Raw genomic sequence first — 25,496 nt, forward strand, 5'->3', positions numbered from 1 at the left:
GAGTGCTTTGTTATTAACCACTAAAATCGGCAGCCAGGGAAACGTTTCCCACACACAGAACAAAATTTTAAAATTGATTTTCTCAAAAACGATATGATCTTTTTGATTTTTTTCCCTCTTGTACTCTATTTCCTCCTCCACATACCCAGCAAATTTGGTGTTTCTAGCATGCAAGAGGCCCTTGCTATTAACCGCTAAAGTCCACAGCATTATAACTTTTCCCACATTCAGAAGGAGAACTTTAAAATCTATTTTCTTAAAAACTATAAGGTCTTTTTGAAAAATGTTTTCCTCTTGTACCTACTGTCCTCTCCCACGCATCCTGAAAATGTGGTGTTTCTAGCACATAAGGGGATTTTGCTGGTAACTGCTTAAGACTGCAGCCAGGGAAACATTTCCCACACACAGAACAAAAATGTAAAATCAAAATTCTCAAAAACTATTAAGGTATTTTTGATTTTTTTCCCTCTTGTACCCACTGTCTTCCACATACACAGCAAATTTGGTATTTGTAGCACATCGGTGACTTTCCTATTAACCGCTAAAGTCAGCAGCCAGGAAAAAATTTCCCACACTCTGAACGAGAAATTTAAATTCGATTTTCTCAAAACTATAAGGTCTTTTTGAAAAAAATGTCCCTCTTGTACCCAATTTCCTCCTCCACATACCCAGCAAATTCTGTGTTTCTAGAATGTAAGGGTGCTTTGCTATTAACCGCTGAAATCAATGACCATTATAACGTTTCCCAAATTGATTTTCTCACAAACTATAAGGTCTTTTTGAAAAACAAAATTTCCTCTTGTACCCAATTTCCTCCTCAACATACCTTGAAAAATTAGTGTTTCTAGCACATAAGGGGGCTTTCCTATTAACCGCTAAAGTCGGCGGCCAGGGAAACCTATCCCACTCACCGAACAAAAATTAAAAAATCGATTTTCTCAAAAACTATAAGGTTGTTTTGAAAATAATTTCCCCTCTTGTATCTAATTTCCTCCTACACATACCCAGCAAATTTGGTGTTTCTAGCATGTAAGGGGGCTTTGCTATTAATCACTGAAGTCGGAGGCCATTATAGCTTTTCCCAAATCAATTTTTTTCAAAAACTATAAGGTCTTCTTGATTTTTCCCCCCTTGTACCCACTGCTCTCCTCCACATATCTTGAAAATTTGGTGTTTCTAGCACATAAGAGGGCTTTGTTATTAACCACTAAAGTCGGCAGCCAGGGAAACGTTTCCCACACACAGAACGAAATTTTAAAATTGATTTTCTCACAAACGATATGGTCTTTTTGATTTTTTTCCCTCTTGTACCCAATTTCCTCCTCCACATACCTAGAAAATTTGGTGTTTCTAGCACGCAAGAGGGCCTTGCTATTAACCGCTAAAGTCCACAGCATTATAACTTTTCTCACATTCAGAAGGAGAGCTTTAAAATAGATTTTCTCAAAAACTAGGTCTTTTTGAAAAATGTTTTCCTCTTGTACCCACTGTCCTCTTCCACGCATCCTGAAAATGTGGTGTTTCTAGCACATAAGGAGGTTTTGCTATTAAACTGCTTAAGACTGCAGCCAGGAAGACATTTCCCACACACAGAACAAAAATTTAAAATCAAATTTCTCAAAAACTATAAAGGTCTTTTTGATTTTTTTACCTCTTGTACCCACTGTCCTCCACATACCCAGCAAATTTAGCAAATGTTTGTAGCACATCGGGGTCTTTCCTATTAACCGCTAAAGTCAGCAGCCAGGGAAACATTTCCCACACTCTGAACGAGAAATTTAAAATAGATTTTCTCACAAACTATAAGGTCTTTTTGAAAAAAATTTTCCTCTTGTACCCAATTTCCTCCTCCATACACCCAGCAAATTTTGTGTTTCTAGCATGTAAGAGTGCTTTGCTATTAACTGCTGAATTTGGTGGCCATTATAACGTTTCCCAAATTTATTTTCTCAAAACTATAAGGTCTTTTTGAAAAAAAAAAATCCTCTTGTACCCAATTTCCTCCTCAACATACCTTGAAAAATTGGTGTTTCTAGCAAGTAAGGGGGCTTTGTTATTAACCGCATAAGTCGGCGGACAGTGACTTCAATGTAAAGTGCGAACGCTCATTTTTTTTTTATTTGCATTAAACAGGAACGGCGAACAGCCCATGTTTGCAGCAAACTGTTCTCCAGGTGAACTGATCAGGACATCTCTAATAAATGTATGCCTACCTTCAGATTGCTAACTTACTGTAATCAACAGAGATTTCCCATCCGGTCTGATTGAATTTTAACTTTAAAATAATAGAAAATATTATTCGGACTAGATGGAAAATCTTCATTAACCACTTATTCCACAAATACAGTATATCTACGTCCTCTGTGACCTAATCAAAGCAACGAGAAAGTAGATATACATTGCAGCCCTGCTGTACCCAATCGGGCGCACTCCTTAGCGCACCCCCTGGCACTGTCAGCTGCAGTACTAATTGGCGAAAGGGAACATGTTCCCTTAAGCCAATTAGAGACCCCCCCGGCGGATGAACGATCACTGCTGTAGCTAACAGCAGTATTCCTTCAGCCCTCCCCCTCCGTGGCCAGATCGGCGGAAAAGGTGATCAGCAAGCAGCCTGTCTCACCTCACCTCGTTCCAGTGATCAGCCTGCAGCCTGAGGCACCGTTCCCGCTCTGCACTCAGCCACGTAATGCTGAATATCCGGGTCCCGGCTTGATGATTGTCTTTGGAGTTGTCAATTCAGCATTCAAGCAGCATGCTGGTTTGAAAACAGCCAAGCAGCCATGCAAAGCTGCTTAGAAAATATTAAAAGTTCTGCCGTGAATTACTTTTAGAAGACCAAAATTATAAAAAGGTATAAATTACAAATATTCTTATTCAAAACCAATCACACATCATGGAGTTCTATGATCTCTGGGATTCAGAGCTTTGTAGCTGTTATTCAGTCCATGCAGGCTGAGGGAGGAGTACCACTCCACCCACTACCATACAATGGTATGCACATAAGTGAGTATGGGTACAATAGTCATACCCACTATGGAAAAGTGGATAGCTGGATGCCCCTTGTATCCTAGTGTAAACTTGGTTATGTCCACCCCACTTCCAGTCTACAGTTTCCTGCTGGTCCTTCTAGCATACAGTACATGTCAAACACTTGACCACAGGCCAAATCTGGCCAGAAGAGCCATCAAATCTGGCCTACTTCATATATTTTGCCCCCATTTGGCATTATATTTGACCCACGAGCACTGGGTACTAAGCCTATATGGCTATGCACTGAAACTATGAAACCACATGGTGAAGGGAGAGGGGCCCACTAGACACCAGGGAACTGGAGAGGGGAGGGAGGGGGCCACTAGAGACCAGGGAACTGTATAAGGGAGGGAGGGGGCCATTAGACACCAGGGAACTGTATAAGGGAGGGAGGGGGCCATTAGACACCAGGGAACTGTATAAGGGAGGGAGGGGGCCATTAGAGACCAGGGAACTGTATAAGGGATCTGGCACATCCAATATGTATCTTTAATCATGGTGGACGTCTTTATACACGAAACGATTAAAGATACACATTGGATGTGCCAGCTTCCTGTTTTATTTGAAGGCATACATAGGACGTCATCCCTCTTTTTCAGCTAGAACACTCCCCATTAAGGTTAGATCCAATTGTTAGTTTCGAGGCAACACTAAATTCTTGAACTGTATAGGGGAGGCAGGATTACTAGACACCAGGAAACAGTATAGCGGTGGGAGGACCACTAGACACCAGAAAACTGTATACGGGAGGGAGGGGGACCACTAGACACAAGGGAACTGTATAGGGAAGGGAGGTGGCTGGCCGTAATGCACAAGGAAATGGATAAAAGGAGGGAGGCGGCATTGAGGTCGGCCTGCAACTCAGTCCCAGTTTTCAGTTTTGGTCCACTGTGTATTTGAGTTTGACACCCCTGACTTTTTCCTTTTTCCCCGATGGGAGACTGATCAATCCATTAAATGGATCATGAAAAAGCAGCACAATGAAAGTGTGGCATAACAGCTACAGAGGTCCAGGATGCTGTGATTGTTCCAGCAGGTACCACAGATTCCCTCCTCTCCAGTAAGTAACCCTACCATATCCCCACTCACCTCTATTTAAATTGTCATATGGTGGAGTAATCCTTTAATAAAGTATGACTATGTAGCAAAAACATTCCATGCATTGTATAAACTATTCCTATTAAACATGCAGTTTCTACAGTGCTAAGTAAGCTGCGAGTATACAGCACGGTCACTATGCACTGCAGACACACAACACACAGCACAGCAAGGTGCACCATGCTACAGGATTGAACAGTACCATGCCGTTTGTAGATGGGAGGTTTCCGATAAATATTACTTTCCGCAGCTGCTGTGAGGATACAGGAAGAGGAAAGGGAGAACGAGAGAGGAAAAAGACAGGAGGAAAAGTGAAGGAGGGAGTGTAAAGAGCAGAAGGAAAGTACAACGGTCACACAAGACAGAGGCATGGTGTGAGAAGAGCAACAAGCAAAGGTGAGTGAGAAGAAAACAGAAATGAAAGGTAACATGAGATGGTGAACATGGAACGGTTCCATACACTGTTATATAAACAGGTCATGAGACCTGGAGTCAGGCTAGACAGGGAGGTCAGTGCACTGTAATACATATACAGCAGTAATGTGGAGCCAGCAGGGTTAATCTTCTGAGGGAAGTGCATGAGGACACACACATACACACACACACACACACACACACACACACCAGCTCTATACACGTCTTCTTATTTATATGTTATCACTTAGGCAACCATGAATTGGCTGCATTAAGTAGGTGTGAATGGTAGGTAGCCAATTCTTAAATCCAGCCATTATAGCATGTCTTACAGACTTGTAGGTAATAAAACAGGTGAGGACATGGATATGTAAATGGGACATAATCTCTACATCTCTATTTTAAGGGGAAGGGGAGGAGGGGCTTCTGACTTACTACAGTTAAAACTTCTTCAGACAATACATGGTTATCTCTCACTCTCAGGGAAGCTAGGAGGCAAAGGCCCATATCCCATTAACTTTTTTCCTGAGTTTTCTCCAACAGATATTTTCAAACCTTACCAAAACACCCACCAAGCAAAAATTACTCAAAATAAGTTTGGTACTATTTTTAGTACATTTTCAATTGCTACATAATTGTTTTCTAGATGAGATAAAAACATATCTCCTGGGAGGAAATTCAGGAGAAAAGATAACTGGATGAGGGCCATTATGTTTTGCCAGACAGGTCTGGACACCACTAAAAAAAATGTCTACTATTCTTTGGCAAATGTTTGACTCAATGGCACCAAACAATTGCCACAGATACTGTATGGGCCAGGCAAAACTTCATTTTTTTTGGTCAGGGGTCATAATTTGTCCTTTCAACTACAGCCTGACAGTATAATATTAGTACATACATGTTTTTGAAGATATAATCTCCTAGAAATAGTTGATATAAAATCATTTCACTTCAGTGCACAACTGTAACAGATTTCTTGTACAGCCTCCACAGATACCAATGTATTACTCATAATTATTTCCCCTACCATTATGCAAGCTGGCTATAGGAAATCTATGAGGATACTATGCATGTACAACAGGGAGAGGACACTATTTGGGAACAAAATTATCTACCTACCTTCACATCAAATTATCATCCTTGTTCTCCATAAGGGATGGTCAATGAGATGCAAATAATTCAGATACAGGATTAATCAAATTCAGATTTATGCAACTTAAAAATGGACCTTTCATCATTCCATTGGTCTACTTTTAAGTTGCATAGTTTGCCTGCAAAATATGCATGATCAATTCAGAACTATTTGTATCCCACTGATGATCCCTATTTTTTACCCTTGAAGAACCTTAGGCTCCGTGGCTCAGTGGGTTTTGAAGTTGATGACAACATGTTGTACTACCATAATAGATGCGCACACATGATGGTTACTACTTATGAATACAAGGATTCAGACCATGAAAGGCAAGGGGCCTGCTGTTGCTTGTAAGTGGAGGGCACAAGATGGGCCCTCTTCCTATGTTCTTATGAAAAAAAGCCCTTCTTAACCAACTCACTGCTAACACTAGCAGGCCCTCCATTTTTCCTACCTGGTATATGGAAGTGTCGAGGAGCTTGGTAAAGAGTCGGTGTGGAACAACGTACTTCTACCTGGCTATAATAAGGAGAGTTACGGCCACTTTCTGTGCCTGGAAGAAGTTGGTGAGCATGAATTGAAATAGATAGAATGGAAAAGTGCAAAAGAGTAAAATAAATAAATAAAGAATAAAAGAAAGAAAATATGAAATGGAGCAAAGAGGAAAGGATTCACAGTAAGAAGAGAGAAAAGAAGAAAAGCAGAGACAGTGAGGTGCTGAGATTCAGAAGAACATCAAAGTCAACATGGGATATTCTGTTGGAGCCAGTAGTCTTGAGCTACTGAAGGAAGAATTCTGCACATGTATTCAATATTTCTGTGCATTTAGTTATTTTCCATACTGCTTCCTGAAATAACTGGCTTATACTCTGTCAATAAAGCTAAAATACACATTGAACTAGCTGTAAACAGCTCCATTTTTGAGTCTATATGAAAAAACTAAGCATAGACATCAGAAGATGATTGAACATACAAGTGCAACGTGACCATCTGAGCATCTCTGTGGAAGCAGTTTCCAGCATAACTATAAACCAGTAGATCACCTGGGAAGTAACAGGAGGAGATACAACTCTCAGGATAATCCAGAGCAACTGTGGGGCAGTTATAAATTCCCACCCAGTTATCTCTGCAAAATGTCAACTGCATGGCATGACTTGCATCTCGGATCTATAGCATTGGATGTCTGTTGAATCAGTAATTTAGCTTTTCATGTCTTTAAAGAAGAACTCATATGTTAAGTTTCATATGATTGGGCACCAAATAAGATTTCCAATGTATACTTTTTATTTGTTTTTGTTGAAGTTTTTTTTTTTTTTACCTGTGGAAGTTTTTTTTTAATTTTCCATTAATGTTTCTCTACTCTGGTTCCCAGGAGGTAGCAAGACCTTCTCAAATGAAAATAGCCAAGCTGCGGCTGTCTCAACAAAGATGAGCGAAAACCTCTAAGAAGGTTCACCGTGAACGCTATGAAGCTTCCAGCCAAGTATTAATTTCAATATGTCTTGAACTCCCAGCTAAGCATCAACATACCCAATTCTGTTGTTTCTGAAGCATTCAGACAATCATGGACCAATTTGTTCTTCTGTGTCAGCTTTCAGTAAAGCATGAACTCACAGATTCTGTTATGTCTGAGGCTCCCTCCTAAGCAGAAACCTACCCATTCCTATTGTGTCTGAAGCCCCCTGCCAATTATGTACAATCTGATCCTACTGCCAGACAAGCATGAGCCCACACATTCTGTTGTGTCTAGTAGCACATGCACTTGCTCATGCCATCGTGTCTGAGGCTTACAGCTAAGCATGGACCCTCCCATCTTGTTGTGCCTGTAGCTCCCAGTATGAACTAATGCTGGCCATACACATTTCGATTTTTGCCCAATGTGGCAAACAGATCAATTTCTCTCTGATCTGAATCTGATCAGCGAGGGATTGATTCCCCCCACCCTTGTACGGCACACAGATTTCACCATGAAATCTTTCGAACTGCAATACAGTGTAATGCTATGGGCTGTCGATCTACCGCAGCTCCCCCGCCACGTCCGAATGTCTGAAGTTACCATCCAGTCCCGATGTAAATTTTGAACAATTTTTGTAAACTGATTGGAATTAAAATTGATGCTGTTAGTAGCTTCACAGATAACTGGCAGATTTGATTGCATCGAATCTGCCCGGTAACAATTGATATATGTATGGCCTGCTGAAGCCATTCTGTTGTGTCTAAAGCTCAAAGCCAAATCTGAATCCACCAACTCTAATGCCTGAAGCTATTGATCAAGTTTTTGAGGAGACCCGTTTACCTTCTGATACTCTTATAGGATTCCCAATCCAATGAAACATCATGGAGTTCTTTCAAATCTTATAGAACATTTAGGGCTGGAACCCACTAGAGCAGTCTTTTGAGCGTTTAGGGATTGCTTTAAATCGCTAGCAATTTCCCTCTGCCAATGTAAATGGATGGGACAGATTTTACTAGAGCAATTGCGATTAGGCAAATTGCATTCGCAGGATATGCGGTATTTTGGGAGCATTTCCATTCTAATCTATTGTATAGGAGCTGAGAAATCGCTCCCAAAAGCTCTTGCAAAGCGCTACCACAAATCGCTAGCGATTGCGATAGCGCTTTGTAGTGGGTCCCAGGCCTTATGCTGATTTAAGGAGAAAACTGTAAAGAGGATTGATAGTGATGTCATACCATCCGGATTGTTTTAAATTTAGATTTCATATAAAGTAACTGCAAACTAAAGCAACATTAGGTTAGAAAGGACTGTCAGAGTGCAAAAGGTGCCTCTAACGTGAAAAGTACAATAAAGATCAGATAAGTAATTCAAACATCTCTGATTAGACTCCACAAAGCAGCTGGGACTCCATCCGCTGCTGCTATGTGTATCAGATTGTGGCCTGCTCCATCCGAAGATGCATGGTGTCTTTGGCCACTTCAGCCGACAACAGGAAGAGCACTTGTCTTCATAGCATATATAAAACCATTTCTGTACGCTTGCCAATCGGCATTCAATAATTGGTTCTTTCTTCATTGTGTACCTTCAGGTTTAGGACAGGTTCAGTCTCTACATTTGGAATTTGGATTTTTGGCATCAGTCACATCACTAAGTCATCCAGTTACTTGTTAGCTGGACAAACTTGAGGCAGACTGTATGGATACCAGCTCTCCGTCACAAATAATCTGTGTAAAGGCCTGGATGATAACATACCTGACATGTAGTAATGCTGTGGGGAGCGAGGCATTGTAAGGGAAACATCTCGATGGCTGTAAAGAGGAGAATCAATATATCCTGGACTCGATGACCTTCTTTGTCGCAAATCCATTCCTTCATAGATATCCTTTAGAAAGCAGAAAATGTGACAGTATTTCAACCAGATTGGAATTAATATGAATAAAGGCTATTATACACTTTTACACATTTCATGCCCAATGGCGCCATACTTTATAAAATGACCATATGCTAGCCTGGCACCTGTGTTTGTTTTATGGGTAATGATGGAAAAGTAGCTGGGTGCTTATTTTGTTAACATGCAGTTTTGTCTTTGAGCAATAGTGTGTTCTCAGTAAAGCTGTGCTGTATATCCATTATGATGTAGCTGTACATCCATTGATGACAAATGAAATAAAAACCTTTTCTTTAAACTAAAAAAACTGTTATGAGGGTTACCTTACAGTACCGTATATACTCGCATACAAGCCGAATTTTTGACCCCCAAAAAGTGGGTCAAAAGTTGGGGGGTCGGCTTGTATGCGAGTCATGTGGTGGTGGTGGTCCGCGCAACCCCCCCGACATCACCCCCCCCCGGCAGCCGCTACCGCTGCATTTACATTACTCGGCACCACTTCTTAGATTCCCCTCCAGTCCGGCTCCATAATTCACAGCAGTGCTCTTCACGACGGCTGCAGTAGAGAGAGAGAGAGAGCGGTTCCCATAGCAACCGCCGCTACAGGAAGCCGCGCTCTCTGCTGCTTCCTGTCTCATCACAGCAGCCGCCGTGAAGAGTGCTGCTGTCGTACGGAGCCGGACAGGAGGGGAATAGAAGAAGCGGCGCCGGCTAAGGTAAAAGCAGCTGCGGCCGCGGGGGAGAGGGGAGGCGGTGGGCACTACCTAGCGATACTGGGGCACTATACTAGCTATACTGGGCACTATACTAGCTATAGTGAGGCACTTTACTAGCGATACTGGGCACTATACTAGCTATTTTTACAGTTTTTTTAGGTCAAAGTGGGGGGTTGGCTTATATGCGGGTCGGCTTATATGCGAGTATATACGGTATATCTTTTGATTCACCTTATAAAATCAACAGCAATCCCCTCAGCACTGTAGAGACATTTGGGGCACCTAATGTATATTTTATACCATTATATTAACCATAGAGCAACTTCATTTAACTTATACACTGTCAGCTTGTGGAGTATGAATGGTCCTTGTTCAATTCCCTCTTTCTCGCAGGAGAAAACCTAGGAAAAAAAGGGAATTGAAGAAGGACCATTGATCATTTTTAATCTTCTGTTTAAAAAATCCTTTCAGCATTCTGCAATTGTAAAAGAACCATAAAGTAGGAGAAAAGTACTAAATTGTGAACATATCACATAGGAGAAAATGTAGGAAAAAAAGTGAATTGAATAAGGGGGAATGACTTGTTTTACTCCAGATTCTGTTTGGGCTGGAGAGGGTGAAAGTGGGATAGGAGGGAGGTATTACCCGAGACAATCACATGCAGGGCAGAGATGTGCTGAAGTCGTTATACTGCTCTGGTCATTTCCTTCATAGTGCTAACAGTGGAGGCATTAGCAGCAGCACTACAGCTACGGGGTTTTGTATCACATGATGAAATGGAGGTCATCAATGTGGTGCAAATAAGTTCTCCTAGCATTTCAGGTTCATGTAAAATATATGCAGCTTGAACCAATTTTGAATAACTTTCTGTCATTTTTATTAGTCCATGTTGGAGTTGCACAACATTTACATGAAGTTTGAATGCAAAGAGAAATTATTTGCATCTTATTGAAGATTTAATACTCACCAGCGGCTACCTCCAGCAGCATAAACATGTGCGAGTTCCTTGCCGTCCTCCCGCGGTCTGGCGTTCAGCCATGATCAGCCCTGGTAACTGTCTCAATCATGTCAGTCTGGGTCTACTGCACATGCAGGGGGGAGGGGGGGCGACCAGCACATGCACAGAAGCCCCAGACTGGACCTGACTGTGCCAGTTACCAGGGCTGATCGCAGCTGAGCGACAGACCGCGAGAGGACAGCGAGGGACTCACACGTGATCAAATCTTCTTTTTTTACAGCTCTGGTTTACTTTAACATCTTCTTATTCTTTAATACTACTGTTAACTCAGTCAGACTATGGAGACTATCAATGGAGAATGCTTACAGCACCAGATCTCTGTATTGGCCCATAGGACAAGCTTCCAGACTGCCCCAATTATCTTATATTCAAAGTAGAATTAAATTTCAGTGGCTAATGCCTGACCTAGTTACCACCTCCATGTAGTATGAGGGCCAACTGATTTTAAATACTATGAACAGATTGAGCAGGTAAACTCTAATATTGCATTGAGATAGTAAAATTAGTGATCAGCCAATAAAAAATTGAAAGTGCGTACCAGGCTTAAGGGTGCATGCACACATCCAATTTTGATTGGCCAATGTTTGGCTAATTTTACCTCTCATGTGATATGAAAGCTTACTTACACAATAATCTCATAGTATTTTGTATCTGTTGGCCCTCATATCACATGGAAGTGGAAAAAGTAGGGCCAACAGATTTTAAATGCTATAGATTATGCAGGTAAACTCATGTACTACATGGAAGTGGTAAAATGATTGGCCAATCAAAACTGGACCTGTGTACCAGACTTTAAACTGTGTACACACTTTATAGTCATTTGAAACAGTTCTGAAATGACCACTCTTCAGATAAGCGTGCACAAAACATTCACAAATCATCATTAAAAAAGAACGATAGATGAATGATATTGCTGGACAAGGCGGATGTCAGGACAGATCTGACTGAACAATGACCGTTTATTTCTAAAAGTGTGTATGGGTATCTTTAGATAATGATCGTCTCTGATGTCACTTCTCTATGCGCGTGTAATATTTATTATTGATCCGTCTGTGAATATATAGCCAGTCCGTATACGTTGTATTAGCTTGTTCAATAAGAAGATCTGCATTCTAGTTGGCGAACGCTCGTTCATTGACTAATTATCTGTCGTTACGAACGATAGTTATCTAAAATGTGTATGTAGCGTTAGTATTTTAAAAACTTCATTTCAGTGATCCTTATCTTATCACAGATTGATGAGCCTATCTGTGAGTAGGAAACATCTAATTTGAATATAAAAAGGAGAGGTAGCACTGGATGTCACGCCTACAGCATCCAGATTCCCCATCTATGAGCTTTATAACAGGCTAAGAAACGAAAGCCATGTAAATAGGATGGCTTTTAAAATTCCATGCATGCCAAGCTAAGTTGACAGTGGCATAGCTGAGGAGCTTGGGACCCCAGTGTGAGTTTTATCTGGGGCCCCAAACACTATTTATATGGAGCCCAAAACCGACCAAGGTCAGCTGCAGTGTCAGAGAGGTGTAATCACATCAGATTAAGGAAACAATTAGTTAAAAAGTCTCTGTAACAACAAAAAGTTCCCCTGGGGGCACTCACCTCGGTAGGGGGAAGCCTTAGGGTCCCAATTAGGCTGTAGCTGCAATCAATCCAGCGCTGGCTCCCTCAAAGTCTCCCGCAATCCTGGCTCGACAAGCCTGACAAGGTTTGCTATATTTACCTTTCCTGGCTCCAGCGGGGGCGCTGTTACAGCTCTCAGAGCGGAGATGGGCAAAAATAGCCGATCTCTGTCGGGTCCGATCTACTACGCAGGCACAGGAGACTTGTGCCTGCGCAGTAGAGCGACCCGACAGCGATCGGCTATTTCCACCTATCTCGATACTTCCGATACTGCGCCTGCGCCGGGAAGGTAAATATTTACTTCCCCGCTGTTCAGAAGGCCAGAACGAGACCGGCGTGGGACACAGGAGGATGGGGGAAGCCTCGATAGGATCCGGAGGCTTCCCCCTACCGAGGTGAGTACCCCCCAGGGAAACTTTTTGTTGTTACAGGTTTTCTTTAAGGATCACCACTATTCAATGCACATATAAAGGTGTTCATTAGAAGTACAGCACCAATAAAAAGCTAAAAAGATGCATTAAGGAGTACCTCTAATGAGCCCATGTGGTCCAGGGGCCCTGGGACGGTCGCAACCTCTGCATCCCCTATTCCTACACCACTGTAAGTTGACATAACATTAACTGCACTGGTTCTGCAACAGAATGTGTATTGCATGTCTGTGATTGGTCAGTAGCAAACCATTCACCAGAGCAGCCTGTGATGCTTATTTGCCATCAGGCTACAACATCCAGCCTGACTCACCATCAAAGCATGAACAGTGCATGCTGCACGCTGGATACTGTAGACTGACAACAGCTACAACTAGAACAACCAAGCTTTCTCTGTTGTAAAACTAGAACAAGAAGCAACAGAATAGGCAGCACAAGACTTGGGTTACAAACAATATCAGTGGGACATCTCATGTGAATTCTGTACCTCCCCATAGCTGTATCTCTCCAGCATCTCATCCGACGTGTATCTGCTATAAGGCTCGTAAGAAATGAGGTCAGGGCGCTGCACTGCGTAGATTGCTTTAATCTTAGGGAGAGCTGCTAAGTCCTTGTAATTTAGAATTTCATTGTTTACTTTAGCCTGAGAGAGAAAGGAGGAAGAGAAGGGAGAAGAGAACAGGTGATAAAAGCCCATATTTCAAGAGAGGCTCCTTCTCACATCGTCTCATGTGGAAGAACACGCTGCTCCCTAAATATGTCTGAAAGGGTTAACAATATACATGCAATATACATGAGGGAAGCATGCAGCAGTTATGTAATTCATAGTGGATGAAGTCTAACAGAAGTTCAGTGCACTTATGCAGTAGGTCATAGCAGCAAGACATTGGACTCTACTAGCTGAACTCACAAAATCAAAATTGCTAGCAGTCTGCTATAGGTTGCCAATTGAGAGACATTAGCAAGCCCTCTGCTCAGCACATAACTCAGTATGATGAAATTATGGGGAGGCGAAGCCAGCATCATACAGAACAGATATTTGCAGTAAGTCGCTGGTGATCAGATTGATGTAAATTTTGGTGCTGTTTCTATGCAGTTTAAAAATTGGGCCAATCCAAATAAGCATCACCTGCATCTGATCGGCCCATTTTACAAGCTGCATACAAATTACATTAAAATCAGCATTAGGTCAGAAAAAAATGGATTTATTCATTGATCATCTCTTTTAGTAATTACACCAGTTAGAATAAAAAGTTAATTACATAACATACATTTATAACTTTTATACTTCTTTGTAGATATAAGTAATGACATTGATTATTGGAAGACTTTGCTTCTCGGTGGTCATTGAATAAAATAATAGGGCAAAACAGGATCAGGACTATTTAAAAAATGCAAAATCTGGTTAAAAATGCACTATAAACACAAGGGCTGAGCAATCTACTGTAGTTATGCTTACAGGAAAACCAAAGCCAAATCATTATTTGTGTGTGGACAGAGCAGTAAAGTGGAAAAGGCTAAATAAAACACTAAACAGGTTTGTATAGTTGTCTATGTGCCAGCTGGGGTGAAATCCACTCACTTTCTATCTCCTAAACACCAGGGAATCAAACCTGCATCAGGGCTGGAACCCACTAGAGCGATTTTGTGAGCGATTAGGGAGCGATTCAAACCGCTAGCGATTTCCCTAAATGCTCAGTTAATGTTAATGGATGGGCCAAATTCCACTGGAGCGGTTACGATTACCAAAATCGCAAACGCAAGACATGCAGCATTATTGAGCGTTAGCGATTAGCGTTTCTGCAATGTAAAGTATATAAACGCTGGCATAATCGCTCGTCAAAACCTACCCAGAGCGATTTTGCTAGCGTTTTTACATTACTGCACACTGTAACAAAATTAAAATTAATTGAAAGGACCAATCAGAATTAAAAACGCTAATCGCCACACAACCGCTGGCAAATTGATTACACTTTTTAAATTCGCTCCCTAAAACGCTCAGGAAATCGTATACAAACCTCTCATACAAATAGCTAGCAATTGCGATTAGTGGGTTCCAGGCCTCAAGGGTTCCAGAAAGTAGAAAGTGACCTTCCCTGTTCAGCAAAGACAATAATACAACAAACAATAACGTGTCCATTGAAGATATGCACCTAATTCTTGTTAAGGGCTCTTTCACATTAGGGCAGATTTTCTGCGTTTCAACGCAACGGGTAAAGTTTGCGTTACCCAAGGTAAAAGGAAAGTCCATAGACTTTCATTTTAGCTTTCACATATAAGGCTGCGTTTTTGTGCGTTGCGTTACACTGCACCCAGGCGCAGTTTTTCGGCCGACGCTCGCTTTATGCGTTACAATGTTAGTCAATGTAAAACGCACACTTTGCGCGTTTTTAAACCATTAACGCAGGCAATCAGTCCCAGAATGCAACAGAGGAACAATGTAGAAAGTTGAAAACTAAAAGAAAAAAAAATTACCTGCGTTTTCCTATGTGCTGTAACGCATTGAAAACGCAAGTTCTGATGTGAAAGAGCCCTAAGAGAAGAACTGGGAAAAGTTTTCTCCAGCTGGGGCACTGATAGCAATAAAAGCCCCAAACAGGATAGGTTGTCAATCCACAGCTTTTACCCATCGATAATTAACTGTAAATTCCCACTTTCCATTTGTAAATGGAAAAAACGAATCTCTATAAAACTAGCTAATCAGTAATGTGTAGATTATTGTGGAATGTTGCTTGCTTATATTACAAGCATTTATATTTATTTATATTTTGAAGTAATAAGTGGAGCTCTGTAATTACCAGTCATGAATAGTAACTTTAGTTACATGATGTGCAACAAAAATGTTTTCAAGTAATTTCAAAAGTCAATAAAACATCAATAAGACATGGGGGGGGGGGGGGGGGGGGGGTGGGGGGGAGTAGAGAACCTGTATAGTATACACAACATCAATACACAACATTATTTCAATCACATCAAATATGGATTATTAAGCAAGTAAAAGCCAAATTATGAGAAACACAAATATTCTAATCTGCTAAATTTGGAAGAGAGTCATTTACTGTGAATGATGATTTTTTTTCTCACAATTGCTATTCATACATTTTGATAGCAAAGCACTTACACAAATGACTCGATTGGGGGAACCGATACTGGAGCCTGGAGGGGAGATTGAGGTCTCAGAAGCTCTTCTGTACTGTAAACACAGAAACAGAACACAGACATTACCCATCAATGTTCTTCAATTTCTGCTCATTCCAGCTGGCTCAGTTACAGGCACAAGGCAAGCTTGCAGAATGCTTTGCTGTTGTGCATACGGGCAGACGGCTGGCATCTTCTTGGATTGTAGCTGCGTGCATATAACAACATGTGCGCTTCTATCAACGTGCTGCATGTTCTGTGCGGTAACAATGGAATCCTTTGCATCGCATTGCGACTGGTGCTGTGTGAACTGATTGTAGACTTTGAATCACTTTGCATTGCAGTGCACTAAAAACAGTGTCTGCTACAACACACCACAACGTGTCGGTGTGAAAGTACCGCAAGGCTTAGAGTTCCACATACCGTACCTAAAATACTCCTCTCTCTGTCTTTGGTTTTTCATGTTTTGTTATTGACCTAGCTGGGTGGGGTTGCAATGCTGACTTTCTGTATGAATATCAGATACTGCTTGTCCAGATTGAACAGCTGTCCATTCCAAACTCCTCCTTTATCCCATTCCAACCTCAAGAAGAAGTCAGGGAGGAGCTGGGAGCAGAGATCAGCCAGGCTAGCAATGCCTCAGTACAGTACTCAGCCCCAAACTGTCACCTGAGGGATTGAGGGATCCATGCGAGTAACAGTATTGTGGGAGTGTATGCAAGTATTGTGCTGGGAGTCAGCATAGGAAATCTACTATAGTTTCACAATGTTGGCAGTTCCTATTTGATTCTGCTCCTGATTAAAGCATGAGGTTGAGATCAGCTGTTCCCATGCATTAATTAATTTCTGGATAATAAAATGAAAGAAATGTGTCCAGAGTAAAAGAAAAAGGCAAACGGTATTGTCACCGGTATTTACTACTGTGTCGAGTAAAAGACAGTGAAAGCTCTGGTAATACTTCCCTTCCCAGGCAGACACATTGTGTTGCATCATCCTGCGTTAACCTCATTTGTGCAGTTAATGCTGAATACATTCAACCAAGGTGGCATTAGATACAACTATCGGGTTCCATATGGATTTCCTTCCGCTCTCTGACTTTGCTGAAATGAAAGAAGCAGCAGGACAATATTCTGCAGTGCTAGGCTAGCGGCTGTTCATAGACACATCTTGTGAGGAACTAGACTAAAAACCCTACTTCAGCTTCTTTCCATTACTACTTGCATTTCACAGAACTGAAATTATACAAACATGTGGATTCTAAATTACAACATCATTTCATTTTCAAACTTATAAAGGTAAAGTTGTTGCTGCTCCTGTCAGTGCTGTGAGCCTACATCCTCCTCAAACATTGAATCTCCTCCCCATTTCTCTCACCAGCAGCCAACCACGTCATGTGGCTGCGTAATATGTTGGCGCTTTATAAATACAATAAATAAATAAATAATAAATAATGTGGTAACCAAAGTGCTGCACTCTATGTCATGAGGGGAGGAGCTTCCTACAATCCCAGTGAAGCCACAACGCTGTTGTTACCCATTTTCACACATAAGTGTTGATTCACTAACAGCTGTTAATAGTGCTGTGTGCAGACAGTGCACGGCAATGTTACCTGTGCTAAGGCCATCAGAGTATTGTGCGTTGCACATTTAGCACAACCTGTGGTACATGGGTAATGTGAGCGTTACCCATGTCCTGAGAGTCGTGCTCATTGTGCAACATGTGGTACTCAGCAGTACTGGTAAAATAGTTGTGCGCTCTTTGCACATAGTAATATTCACGCCCATTAGTGAGTTTGTGGAAATGCAGTTGTAAAAGAATGGGATATATTCACTAAGTGCAGTTATAAAAATAAATGTGTCGGGAAGCATGGCCACACAACACCAGCAGCGTTGCTCCGTCTTGACCCCCCCCCCTCCCCCCGTATGAGAAAGCCCTCTAACGAGCGACGACACAAAGGGCGAAGGGCGTTGTAATATGGGCACGCGTGGGCTAGCACGGGAGAAAGAGTGCATGTTGGAGCATGCTACGCAGCATCCCTATCTGGAGAGGAACGGAGACCTTTGCTGGTTACCAGGAGAGGGTGAGAGCCTGGAACAAGCATATGAGAAATCACTCTAACCACTATACCTATGTGACTGCATCCACTTTATAACTTGCATGGCGCTTCCTGCATATTTGTTGATTTAACAAACACTGCATAATGCTTTGTTATCTACCAGGGGTGAGAACACCATCAGACCATCAGACAGAGGAAATACTCCTAGGCATTGAAACAAAGTGTCAATTGAGATCAGACATACAATTTCGGTTGCAAGAAAATCAGTATATCCGAAGGCAATCAATTTGTATGAATGGGGATCCCATGAGTATTTGTTAAGATGAATGTATGCATACACAGCTGGCTGTGGTGTTGAACATCTTATGCAGCCATGACGTGTTTTATGGGGTGTTTTTAACTACTTGTGTGCAGTTTTTGATAGTTACATTAATAAAATAAGACATTTTTGAAGTAAAACTGAGCAAGAGGACCTTTTTCTTTAAAGGATACCCGAAGTGACATGTGGCATGATGAGATAGACATGTGTATGTACAGTGCCTAACACACAAATAACTCTGCTGTGTTCCTTTTTTTCTTTCTCTGTCTGAAAGAGTTAAATATCAGGTATGTAAGTTGCTGACTCAGTCTTGACTCAGACAGGAAGTGATTACAGTGTGACTCTACTACAGTGTGAAGGGGAGGTAAGGGGTTAATTTATGAGGTATTTTATGTATTTATATTAAATGTAATGTATGTAGGGTGTATTTTTACTATTTGGCCACTAGATGTCCCCCCCCACACACACTTTATCTTTTCGTGCGTACTGTTAGTACGATAACAAGAATTATTAATGAGTGCATGTATTACTTTCACTTTACTCAATGACCACTGTCATCTCATTGATGCCGTTGGTCATTGATCACAAGCATTTAGATCAGTGATTGGGAACTATGTTCCCATCCACTGATCTGTGTACTAACTATCGCGGCGGCAACCGTATATTTACGCCCCTGGGTAGGTACTGAAGTCCTGCAGGGTGTAGATATACTACCGCAAACAGCGTAACTGGTTAAAGTCACTAAGGATGTTTAAAGAACCATGCTCGGTAAACCCATTTTTTAAACAGGGATTTTGACTTAATCTCTGAGGTGACAGGCCCTGTAGTCTTGAGGCACATTGGTTGCTATGGAGAAAGGTGGAGAGTTGACGATGGAGAGGGGATAACGATGCACTTGGAGGTCATTCAGGTGTCACTCAACATCCGGTATGCTGGATCTTTAGGCAACTTTGGGCAGCCACTGTACACATGTAAGGTGCATACTAGCTTTGTTAATAATTATCACTATTCAAAGCACATATAGAGGTGATCATAACCAGCACAGCACCAAGGTAGAGCTAATGCAATGGTTGAAGAGGGGCTCCTCTGGTCCATGGGCCTCAGTGCAGTTGCAGTATCTGCATCTCCTGTTGCTATGCCACAGTGTGAGCATATTACTTTCCCTGACTGTGAAACCCAATTGTATATTTTTATGTAATACATTCAGTGTTCTCTTTTGCGCTCTAAGCATATGAAGAAATATTACAGAAGTACACTGTTAAAAATTAGAAAAAAGCAAAGCTAATCAAAAGCAAATAATAAAATAAGCATCATTTCTATCGAAACAAACCAATAGAGGGTTAAATATGAATTTGTGGTCCACTCACTTTTAGCTTCTTCTCTGCCCGGGCTGCCTGCTTACAGATTGGATGCCACACTTCAGAGCCTAGATAAAAATGAAATGACTGCTTAGCAGGAGTAATGGCATGTAATTAGAGGCACCGTGTTACCAGGTAAGGAAAAGACAGCAGAGGAGACGGAGTGGAACCTAGAAGCTAATATAATAAAAGCAGCATTAAACTATGCACCCCACATTCCACCCCAGGAAAACACATTTCCATAGATCACTGGCAGCTAATGGGATGCTCGGTACACACAGCAGTATTTGAAGGTCACCTTCAGCATGATGACGGCTCTCTTGGGAATCCGTGATAATAGCTTGGAATTCTTTGTGCTCCTGGCACACAAGGCATGATGGGGATTTACATCTCTAAAAAGAATCGGTCGGTACACAAAGCTCTGCAAATATGCCAGGCGGAACTCTTGCACTGTGCTGCTATTTACTGACAAACGTGGAAACTGTTAGCAGGAGCGCACAGCGTCTGGAAGTCTTTATACAGCACACAGGCTCGGTCAGAAGTCTGTTGCTGGGACAGTTCTGGGAATGTGGGGAGCAGCCAGAGGTGATCAACCCACACAAGTCTATAGGGAAGCAGGGATCTACAGACCTGCAGCAGATATAACTGTGCACTGACTGAACACATCTGACAGCTGCAGCAAGGAATGGAGAGAATTATTTTGTCATCTCACATGATTCTATTACCTTGGGAAACATTTTTTTTTTAATTGTGAAAATGTGTTCAAGTTAAACCAACGCCTACTTTGTTTGACTCCTCAGATTAGTAGTAGAATTATCTGACTAAAGCCAGCGTACAAGTGGAGGTATGGTGCAATATCAAACTCTAGCCAGCAGAGGGCGGCAAATAAGCCTTCTTTGGTGACCCAAAGGCAATGAAAGTGGGCGATGATGTAATCTTTTAGTCAGTTTTACCGACTGCAGCATATGAGCAGCACACACAGGCGACAGTTATTATGGGTGCCATGTATTCCAGGGGAGCAGGAATGCATACATAATTGGTAATGTCTCTGTATAAACTGAATTATTTGATAAGCAGCATAAATATTGTAAGCAGTAAACAATTGTGCCCAGAGAATATTAATCCAACAAGGATGTTCCTTCTGGAAGTCTGCAAAACAATGCAATAAAGTGTTGGATTAATGTACAAGGATTAACAAAGAAGCTACTGAAAAAAATCAATTTGTTACAATGGGTTTATTTCATAAAAGAGCAATGAGACATAGCACCCACTGTCACCACCCAGAATCACTTCACAACAGCCTAACTTCATGAGACCGTGACTGCCACTGGTTCCATTACATCACTGCTGGGTCTATTAGTGAGATTTACACTGCATGCAAAGGAGATGCAACTGTATTGCACGTAGAACATTTGCTATGTGTAACTGAATCAGGAAAAAGCGCCCGCTATCAGGAACCTCCAGGCACTGAAATGTACCTTCTTTGCCGCAAATCACGGCTTTTATAGTGGGTGTCATTTGCGGAAAGGAAGTTACATTTCGGTGTCCGGAAGCACCTGATAGAATAGCGGAGGCAGGAAAATATGTACATTGTGGGACTGCATTTTATCGGGCGCCTGTAGGTGCCAAAATGTACCTTCTTTGCTGCAAATCACGGCCTTGAGCCACCCAAATTTACTTTCTTTGCTGCAAATCGTAGCTCTGCAGTGGGGGGTGGGTTGTTAGGCACCACCGGGGGGAGGATTAGGGTTAGGCAACACCAGGGGGGTTGGGGTCAGGCATCAGTAGCGGAGGGTTCTGTGTGAGAGTAGGGCTAGGTTTGGCCATATTAAAATATCGGTAAAGGTTACCAATATTTTACTATCGGAATCCAGTAATAGAATATTACTAATTTTAGTGACATTCAACTAGAGGCAATCCCACGCGCCCTTTTTTACAGGCACCTTTTTTCATGTATCGCAATAGATTTTAAAAATTGGGGTCTTGCAGCACGTCGCTGTACAGCTATATATTGCATAGTGTGAACGCTACCTAACAGCAGCATGATCAGTCACATAGATATGGTTCACTTCCAAATAATAACTAAAAGCCCCTTGAATTCACAAAATACATTCATACAACAACCTGTATCACAGACAGTGATAAACAAAACTCTAAAGATGTTAAAAATGGAGGAGATTCTACTTAATAAAATCTGTGGTTCTTGCATCCATGCTTGTGTGTGTACCACGTGTCATGTGCGGGGGGAGGGACGTGTGCGGGTGACATTTTGATTAGGGTCTCCCCCTGCCACAAAATTACCGTAGGTAGTTCTCCCCCACCATCCAACACTTATGCTTACCCTTCAGATATAATTATTAACCATTTCAGCCCGACGTTTGTTTTCACCTTATAGACGAGAGGAATTTTCTCATTTCTGCGCTCCTCCCTTTCATTCCCCAATAACTTTATCACTACGTATCCCAAAGAAATGATCTATACCTTGTTTTTTTGCCACCAATTAGGATTTCTTTGGGTGGTACATAAAGCTAAGTATTATTTTATTCTAAATGCATTTTAATGGGAATAATAAGAAAAAAAAAGGAAACCATTATTATTTAATATTTCCCTAGTACAATGTATGATGACAATATTTTATTTGGAAATAAAGGTGCTGTCACGATTGTGGAACTTTCCCCGTGATCAGCGCACAACGCGTGCGCTGACACGGCGGAGATCCTCCACAAGCGTATAATTTGCAGGAACCCAGCAAAAGGTGCTACGCACCTGTAGAGGGAAATTCCTGTCGGCAGATGCCGCTGGGGAGTGCAGAGGAACCAATCCTCTGTACCTCCACAAGTGCCAGACAGGAATTGTACGAAGCGCAGAACGCAATCGCAAGAGAGGCGATTGCGAATGAGATTGAGCAAAAGGGATAGGTTGTATGTGTGTGCGCCAATCCAGTCGCCACTCCGCGACCGCGCACACACAACAGCAGATACGAAATAGGAACGCGATCGCGAGAGGTGCGATCGCGAGACGTGACACAAGGCAGAACAGAATAGAATTCGAGGGTAGCAAAGGCACAGCAAATACAATAAGGAGATACGGAAAACAACAACCGCTAGCTAACCGCGAACACCGCACTCATTCGCAACAGTGCACGCGGTTATGCGCGATCTCCACGTGATAAGCACAATAGAGACAAGCACGCCTAACTAACCATAAACAGACAAACATGAAACAGGGGACGCGAGCGCTTGCTTAACGGTTACCTCACCGAGCCTGTAGCAAGCGCAGCGGACAAGACAGACACACGAAAAACAAGAACTAGGCAGGAAGGATCCACCGCTCTTCCGCCAGAGCAAGTGTGATCCAAGCAGGAACACAGATCAGAAAGATCCACAGCCACTAACGCTAGCGGCTAGTGCGATCTCAGCAAGACAGAACGATTCGCTATCAACCGCCGCTGGTGACAGCGCAATCGCGACCGACAAGACAGAACAGAAGGATCCCCAGCGCTCGCACAAAGTAGCTAGCGCGATCCCAGGAGACAGAACAGAAGGATCCCCAGCGCTAGCACAAAGTAGCTAGCGCAATCCCAGAAGACAGAACAGAAGAGATAGCTGGTAGCAACCGCTGCACCAGCTATACTCCAAGAACATAGATCAGAACCATTTCCTGTCAACCACCATAGGGACAGGACAATGGCAAACAGGCAAGACAAGACAGAACAGGCAATACAGATAATACAACCTGACTGGGCTAGAAGGGGAGCCTAAAGCAACCCCCAGGAATTAACTATACTAGATAGCAATGGCTGACACTCCAGCAGTGTCCATCAGGAACTGAGCATGGAAGGGAAATGACCAGCAAAGCATTCTGGGAAACATAAAGCTCTTATAGTGCCAGTCATCAAAGAAGGCAGGTAGAGGATTTGCATAACGAATGTATGCAAATTCCCCAGCAAGAGAACAGAACAGAAACTTGCAATGAAAAGACAGGTCTCTGTTCCAGAGACCTGCAGCCCACAGACTAGAGGAATGGACAAACAGCTGTCTGCCTGTGCAGCCAGCTGAGCGGATCATCACAGGTGCATTTTTTTCAATTTTACGTCCATCACTAATTTTAAGCAAATAATTTAATAATAATATACCACCCTCTTTACCTACATAGTAAAAACTGTTTAGTCCCTAATGTATGTAGGTGTAATTTTACTATTTGACCACAAGATGTCCTCGCACATTATTTCCTATTCACATAAAATAAGTACACTAAATAGGAAGTAATACTGTAAGTGGCTGTTACATTTTGGAAGTGACGCAGGCATCGCATTGAAGCTGGCGAATGGCGATCATGGGGTCTTACAGGGGAGATGAATAAATGATCAGCGTCGGGAACTAGCTAGGGGGGAGGCAATGCAGCGGCACCAGTTGAGAATGATCACTGTTTTTTAATAAAACTGTGATTATTCTCAGCAGACATGCACGATTGGCTCAGGGGACTTCTTTTCACTGCTACTAATGCCCAGTCGCCGGGACCATTGCGCTCGCATGATCACACGCACAGCCCCACAGACTGCACGGATGTGAGCCTCATGTCCCTGCGGCTACAGTTTCTTTCCCCCCAAAATATAGCAGATGAGCGGCAGCGGAGCATGATACTTTACCTGGTTTCGGCGGCAGGACAGGTCCACAATCCTCTTCAGTGCAACTTATTTGACATACATCTGAAGTCGCAAGGTGATAGGCTGCCCAGCGTACAACTATACTGAAGAATGTAGCTGCCCTGACAGTGGAAGCACAAAGTATCACACTCCATTGCCACTGCTCTGCCACAAGTCAGCCCAGGAGCCCTTGGCCCTTGGGCCCACACACAATGGGCTCTATTCTCAATTACTTCCCGCATGCGTTAAAGTCAGTGCGGGAAATTTGCGACCAAAACATCGCCATGTTGAGATTCACAAAATGTTCTGCATGTTGTTTCCGCATGCGGTAAAGGTGCGGTAGTAATGCGGAAAAAGTTCCGCAAAAGTCGGTATTTTTTACCAAAAAATCCACATTCACAAAACATTTCAGACGCATTATTTCAGCGTTAATTACCGATTTTCTTTTATTACCTACAAGTAGTAGGTGATATATTTCGCATCTCATTGATTTTAATGATGTCTGGAGGCTTAAGTGCTGTGCTTGCTGGACTTTGACATTTTTTATTAACTATTTTTCATGCGACCTTTTTACCGCATGTTTACCGCACGTTTAATGGCTCTTTTTACCGCATGCGGAAAACATGCGGAAAATATTAGTGAATGCGGAAAAAATGCAGAGATTACCGCTGGATGAAATTTTGCGGTAATTTTGCCTCTTTGAGAATAGAGCCCAATATCACAGGGGACAGGAAGTGAAGAGAAGACAGGCCATCCGGAGAAAGTGTCAGCACGAACTGGGGACTCGCACCTGCGGACAGGTAATGTATCACTGCTGGCCAGGGGAGCACACGGGGTGGCGAGCAGGCGGCAGCTCCACAAGTTGTGAATCGATTTCAAGCTGAAATCAATTCAAAATCTGTGTGCAGTAATGGGCAGCTAATAGATCCCTCTGTGATCAGCTTCGATCAGAGAGGGATCTATCTGTTGGTCGATCTTGTGGCAATCGACCACTGTATGGCTGCCTTTAAATTGGCTATACACTATTCAATCTTTTTGCTTTTCACTTTTCGTTAGATATTTAATTAGACAAAATGTCTAATCGATTGAGGATTGAAGTAGGTTTAAAGAGACACTGAAGCGGAAAAAAATATATGATATAGTGAATTGGTTGTGTACTATGAATAATTACTAGAAG

General features: G+C 42.3%; 1 protein-coding gene across 5 annotated transcripts in view; it reads right to left on the reverse strand.

The window, feature by feature from the left end:
* Positions 1-25,496, reverse strand: part of ABLIM3 (actin binding LIM protein family member 3) — a 345,645-nt gene that overhangs the window by 67,695 nt on the left and 252,454 nt on the right. For 2 of the 5 annotated variants that reach the window (XM_068277143.1, XM_068277141.1), the window contains 6 exons: positions 19,684-19,742; positions 15,925-15,996; positions 13,291-13,446; positions 8,883-9,012; positions 6,129-6,227; positions 4,331-4,378 (listed from right to left, as the gene is read on the reverse strand). In XM_068277143.1, the coding sequence (XP_068133244.1) occupies positions 4,331-4,378; positions 6,129-6,227; positions 8,883-9,012; positions 13,291-13,446; positions 15,925-15,996; positions 19,684-19,742 (564 nt within the window). The remainder of the gene's footprint in view (positions 1-4,330; positions 4,379-6,128; positions 6,228-8,882; positions 9,013-13,290; positions 13,447-15,924; positions 15,997-19,683; positions 19,743-25,496) is intronic. The other 3 variants (XM_068277142.1, XM_068277140.1, XM_068277139.1) reach the window with 2 other exon arrangements.

The sequence above is a fragment of the Hyperolius riggenbachi genome, chromosome 3 (genome assembly GCF_040937935.1).
Source record: "Hyperolius riggenbachi isolate aHypRig1 chromosome 3, aHypRig1.pri, whole genome shotgun sequence".
NCBI classification, from domain to species: domain Eukaryota; kingdom Metazoa; phylum Chordata; class Amphibia; order Anura; family Hyperoliidae; genus Hyperolius; species Hyperolius riggenbachi.